The sequence below is a fragment of the Salvelinus sp. IW2-2015 genome, unplaced genomic scaffold, assembly GCF_002910315.2.
Source record: "Salvelinus sp. IW2-2015 unplaced genomic scaffold, ASM291031v2 Un_scaffold1128, whole genome shotgun sequence".
NCBI lineage: Eukaryota > Metazoa > Chordata > Actinopteri > Salmoniformes > Salmonidae > Salvelinus > Salvelinus sp. IW2-2015.
Window position 1 is genome coordinate 314,181 of NW_019942742.1, and position 5,918 is coordinate 320,098.

The 5,918-nt window shown below is 44.8% G+C and overlaps 1 protein-coding gene across 1 annotated transcript in view; it reads right to left on the minus strand.

The window, feature by feature from the left end:
• Positions 1–241: 241 nt before the first annotated feature.
• The window catches only part of dock2 (dedicator of cytokinesis 2), a 15,270-nt gene continuing 9,593 nt past the window's right edge, over positions 242–5,918 (minus strand). Inside the window, exons 5-17 of the mRNA XM_024137203.2 lie at positions 5,335–5,439; positions 4,920–5,061; positions 4,513–4,594; positions 4,330–4,414; positions 4,144–4,230; positions 2,966–3,142; positions 2,665–2,748; positions 2,393–2,530; positions 2,002–2,129; positions 1,671–1,860; positions 1,008–1,113; positions 775–923; positions 242–676 (exon numbers count right to left, since the gene is read on the minus strand). Coding sequence (XP_023992971.2) covers positions 605–676; positions 775–923; positions 1,008–1,113; positions 1,671–1,860; positions 2,002–2,129; positions 2,393–2,530; positions 2,665–2,748; positions 2,966–3,142; positions 4,144–4,230; positions 4,330–4,414; positions 4,513–4,594; positions 4,920–5,061; positions 5,335–5,439 — 1,545 coding nt within the window. The 3' untranslated portion in view covers positions 242–604. The remainder of the gene's footprint in view (positions 677–774; positions 924–1,007; positions 1,114–1,670; positions 1,861–2,001; positions 2,130–2,392; positions 2,531–2,664; positions 2,749–2,965; positions 3,143–4,143; positions 4,231–4,329; positions 4,415–4,512; positions 4,595–4,919; positions 5,062–5,334; positions 5,440–5,918) is intronic.

Consider the following 5,918-nt stretch of genomic DNA (forward strand, 5'->3'; position numbering starts at 1 on the left):
TGTATGTCATTTACATGACATTCATATTGATTTATTGAACAGATATACCACTCCGTATTATTGTAATTCTGTTTGTGTTTGTACTATTTATTGAAATATTGTCATGTTATTTTGGCCGTTGGCTCTTAATGAGAGTGCTTTGGGACATCATCCATATTCTCAATGAATTCCTCCATTATGTTCTGAGAGTCACATTAAACTGTTAATAGAATGTGCTTTGAAAATAAAACCTACCCTGTAAAACATTGGATATCTTTTTATTCAGTGTTTCATAAGTTTAATAAAATCTGAAAGCTTGCGAGTTACATTACTAAAAAAAGCCAGTCAAGGATTTTTTTTTTTTATTGATTCCAAAAGATGTGAGAGCAGAAGCGTGAAAGCATGCTATGCAGGACATCATCAGAGATCAAGTCTGTTTCTCTTCATCTCCCTCTATGTGTGTGTGTGCCTGCGTGAGCGCAAACAAGTCTTGATGAAAAAACTGATCAGATGGCTCTTTCCAAAGAGGAGCTTCTAGCAGGGCAACAACCCCTTGTGTTGCCTGGCATTCAAAGCAGAGCAGGTTTAAAGGCACTGAGGGTACATCATGCTTGATGGACGGCTGTTAGAAATGACTGACGTTCTTGTTGCCTGGGTCAGTACACGACTTGTCTTTCTGTTGCTCAGACTTGTTGCTCTGTGGGAACATAGACAACCATACATTTAGATTAAACACACAACTTACCTAATGGTTGTTGTGTGTGTGTGTGTGTGTGTGTGTGTGTGTGTGTGTACCTTGGTCCCGAACAGCAGGTTGATAACCCCTTTGGAGCGTCTGTCAGCGGTACGGTCACCAGGAAGACACACAGACATGCTCTTACTGTCCCTCCTGGACCGGGCTGACTCCGCCTCTTCACTACCGTTGACCACGGACAGAGACAGACCTGTGAACAGGGAGAGGGTGTGTGTGAGAGGGAGTGTGCCTATGTGCATGCGGTCATGCGTGTGCATACGTTTGTGAGTGTTACCTGTAATAGCAGGCAGAGACCTGGAGTTGACATTGGTGAGAGAGTCATTTCCCTGACAGGATTCAGACAGGTTGTTGTCACTGCGGAACTCCTGCTTCTTGGACAGCTAGAGGGAGGCAGAGAACAGAGAGCAGGGATACTCACTGATACTGACAAAAAGCAGGAGTCTGTATGTACAGTACCAGTCAAAAGTTTGGACACACCTACTCATTCCAGGGTTTTTCTCTATTTTGTTTTTTCTATTGTAGAATAATAGTGAAGACATCAAAACTATGAAATAACACATATGGAATCATGTAGTAACCAAAACAGTGCTAAACAAATCAAAATATATTTTAAATTTGAGAATCTTCAAAGCAGCCACCCTTTGCCTTGATGACAGCTTTGCACACTTTTGTCCCACTCGCTCTTGTCATTTCTCTCTCTCTCTCTCTCTCTCTCTCTCTCTCTCTCTCTCTCTCTCTCTCTCTCTCTCTCTCTCCTCTCTCTCTCTCTTCTCTCTCTCTCTCTCTCTTCTCTCTCTCTCTCTCCTCTCTCTTCTCTCTCTCTTGTCTCTCTGTTCTCTCTGTCTCTGTCTCTCTCGCGCTCTCTTCTATGCTCTGTCTGTCTCTCGCTCTATCTCTCCCACTGTGCTCGCTCTCTCCATCTCTCCATCTCTCTCACCCGTTTGCTGTCCAGTGTGTTGGTCCTGTCTCTCTCCTCTGGGATGAAGATCATGCTGCTCCTCTTCCTTTTCTTCTTGGACTTCCTGAGTTTCACCTCCCCATCGGCCCCTCCCTCTTCCCCCATGCTCATACTCCCACTGGAGCGCTGCAGGGTGGGGGTCCGGGGGGACACAGTGTCAGGGAGACCACTGGAGAGGGAGGGGGGCGAGGGGAATGGGATCAGGAGAGAGGCGAGGGTAAGGTGTGTGTTGTTAAATATGTTTTTGTGTTTGCATCCATCTGTGTGGGTTTCATCTGAGTGTGTGTGTGTGCCTGTGTGTGTGTGTTACCTGTCTGGGTAAGGTTTGGTGGGGGTCCCACACTCAGACCCCTGGAGTGAGCAGATGGAGATGACAGACTGACGGAAGGAGCGAAGGACAGAGCGGGGACGAGTTGACTTCCTCTCATCCATATCCGGCTAAGAACAAGGGATGACGAAGAGGAAAAGAGAAGGATGGAGAAAAAGGTCAAAGGTGACGTTGAATGAAAGAGAGAGTGACGATGCTTTTCACAAACAGGAGTTAAGCTTTGGCATGGCCAGTATCATTCCTAAAGCTCTTTTCATAATACACTTTTTCAGACAGATATTCTCCTCTGCCCAAGATACCAGGCAGTTCCCTGCAGCTAGCATTTCAGTCCTCGCGCAAACACTCTCCTTTTCTCTCCCTCTCTTTCTCTTACCAGGTCCCTCACGCCGTACTCCTTCTCCACCTTCTTCCTCATGTGTTTGAAGCACTCCTCCATGCGCTCGTGGAAAGGTCGTAGGTCGTCTGTCACTCTCTTACCATGTAGAGAGATCCCTCCCCCCAGCAACGGGATCTGCCAGAGAGGTAAACTGTAAAAATAATGTGTCTGTGTATGTGTGTGGGCGTGCATACGTGTGTGTGCATGTGTGTGTGTGTGCCTGTGTTTCTGTACTGTATGTGAGTGTGTAGCGTGTGTGTGTACAGTACCTGCCATGCAATGAGGTCTTTGAGGCGATCCAGCTTATCTCGGTCCTCTGGGTGTTGCAGGTTGTACTCCTCAGTGAAGAAGGCCTGGGGAGAGGAGAGATATCAATGAAATATGCTGTTGTTTCATATATTAAACAGTCCTGGGTTGAGATAGGAAGAACACAAATGTATGTTCTTATTGTATAGTATGTTCTATTCCTACTTCAGCTTGTGCCAAACACACAGAATACTGTTCTGCAATGTACGAGTTGGGCAGGAGTAAGGGGATGACGAATGGATGGCTGGATGGATGAACTCTGACCTTCTCGTACTTGGCGAAGCCCCCCATGACAGCGGGGTCCACGATGCCGTTGAGCAGCATGGAGAGGGGGTTGATGGGAAGGGCGTCGTCGGCCTGATATTGGTTGACCATGGTGAGGATCTTGTCATTTGTGCTCTCCATGGTCTCTATGGCATTCTCCAGAGGACTGATGGTGCTCTGACAGAGAGAGAAAGAAAGACGGGGAGAGACACAGAGAGAGAGAGATTTATGCACTTTACACCGTGGCTAAATATTTGACCATGGTTACTGATCAAAACCTTAGGAAAACCTTGACAAAGTACAGGCTCAGTGAGCACAGCCTTGCCATTGAGAAGGGTAGACACAGGAAATCCTGGCTCCCTGTAGAGGAAAGGCTGTGCAACCACTGCACAACAGCAGAACCTGAGACGGAGCTGCATTTCCTGACAAAATGTAAAAAATATAAAACAATTAGAGAGTGTCATTTTCCCAAATTTGAAACCCTTATTCAAGGTTTCAAAGACCTCTCTGATGAGGATAGGCTACCCGTCCTGTTGGGGGAGGACGCAGAGAGCTGTGGCTTGGCAGCGCACTACATTGCTGCCTGTCATAAGTTGAGGGACAGTGTCTGACAGACCAATCAACCTGCACATGTACTCTACTGTATGCTATTGTTATTGTTTTGTTGAATGTATGGTTATTTTGACCCTTGGTTATTGTTGTTACTGTTGTCAATTTTGATTCTCATTTTATTTATTTTTATATTGTAAATATCTAAAATAAGCTTTGGCAATATGTACATTGTTACGTCATGCCAATAAAGCAAATTGAATTGAGAGAGAGAGAGAGAGAGAGAGAGAGAGAGAGAGAGAGAGAGAGAGAGAGAGAGAGAGAGAGAGAGAGAGAGAGAGAGAGAGAGAGAGAGAGAGAGAGAGAGAGAGAGAGAGAGAGAGAGAGAGAGAGAGAGAGAGAGAGAGAAAAAAAAGAAAAACAGAGAGAAAGGAAAAAGAAAGAAGAAGAGGAAAAATGGAAAGAAGAGAGGAGGAGAAAGAGAGAAAAAAAAAAAGGAAAAAGAAAACAGAGACGAGACAAAAAAAAAAAAAAAAAGAAAAAAAGAGATAGAGAGAGAGAGAGAGAGAGAGAGAGATTTATTTTTAATTTTGACAAAAAGACAGACAGACAGACAGACACAGGCTTACATGTTTCATGTCTGTGGCCTCAAACCAGCGCAGAATCCCAGGGAGTTTGTACACTGTGGTGAATGTGGTGCGCTCAATCCACATGGACTAGGAGAGAGAGAGAGAGATTGAGATTGTTGCCATTGTTTTACATGGGATAGAATGCTCTATGGTCATAGACATGTCCTCAGTCAGTCAGCCACTTACTACAAACTCATTGTTGGGGTCCACTGGTCCTCTCCTCACTGGTCTGGAGTAGTGGAAACGCTGCACATAGTTAGACTTGTAGAAGCTACAACACAGAAAGAGGGGCTACATTTCTTCTGTTTACGCCGTCTATTTTTAAAGCAAATTCATTCGTATGAGAGGGAGACAGACAGAGGGACTGACTTGTTGATCTGGTCAGGGACTGGTTTGTTCTTCAGGTGAGGTGGAATCTCCAGGACTGGCTGAACAGTGAAACACTGGATGTCTGAGAACCCCTGTCAGGGAACGCAACATTACCACAACACAAACATGATGAAGACAAATCTTTAGGTGTGTATGTGTGTGTGTGTGTGTGTATGTGTGTGTGTGTGCATGTGTGTAGGTGTGTGTGTAGGTGTGTGCGTGTGTGTAGGTGTGTGTGTAGGATGTGTGTATACCAGGGTTGGGGTCAATTCCAATTAAAATTCCAAAGGTTACTCGCTGAAAAGCATTGAAGAGAATTGGACTTTCGAGTGTACGTCCTCAATTGACTGGAAATTAAATGGATTTGACCCGAATCCTGGTTTATACACTGTACATTTTAAGGATACACTGCAGGGGGGAGAGTCTGACGTCGTCTCCAGGCATGGTGGTGATATTGAGACGGACAGCGCTGGGGAACTGACTCATCAGCTGGTTCTGAAAGTCTTCTCTACGCTCGTACTCCATCCCCCGGTGGATAAACACCTTGTTCTGAGGTTATACACAGGTTGTAGACAGTCATAAAGGGATCATTACTGCTCATAAGCACCTTGTTTGATCAGACCTATAGACACCCATGAATGGGGTTATAAACATTCAGAAATACGACATAAGAGGTCATTCTTTTAATACGATTTTGATATTGCTTCCTCTTGTGAATTGACAGCCTTTGTTGCTCATTTCATAAGTATAATAAACCATTATTGGCCACCCCAAAATCATGTAAATATGGGCTAAACTGAGCCATTGAGAAGGTTGACCGACCCTGAGGAAGGGGGGGTAGCCCTGTCCATAGTATCCCACTGCAAAGTAGTCTGGCTTGGGCCTCAGGATCTTCATAATGTTCTCATAGAACTTAGCCTGCTGCTTCTACAGACAGACAGAGAGAGAGACAGAGAGAGACACTTTGACAATGTAAGTAATAATGAACTTGCCATGTCAATAAAGTCAATTGAATTGAAATTGAAAATTGAATTGACAGAGAGAGAGAGACAGAGAGAGAGACAGAGGAGACGAGAGACAGAGAGAGCCAGAGGAGAAACAGACAGAGAAGAAGAGGAGAGAGAAGAGAGAGAGAGAGAGAGGAGATGAGAGGTGAGAGAAGAGAGACACTTTGAACAATGTAAGTAATAAATGAACTTCGCATGTCAATAAAGTCAATTGTAATTGGAAATTGAAATGTGAATTGACAGAGAGAAGAGAGAGAGAGACAGAGAGAGAGAACAGAGAGAGAGAGAGAAGAAGAGAGAGAGAGAAGAGAGAGAGAGACCAGAGAGAGAGAGAGAGAAGGAGAGAGAAAGAGAGAGAGAGAGAGAAGAGAGAGAGAGAGAGAGAGGAGAGAGGAGAGA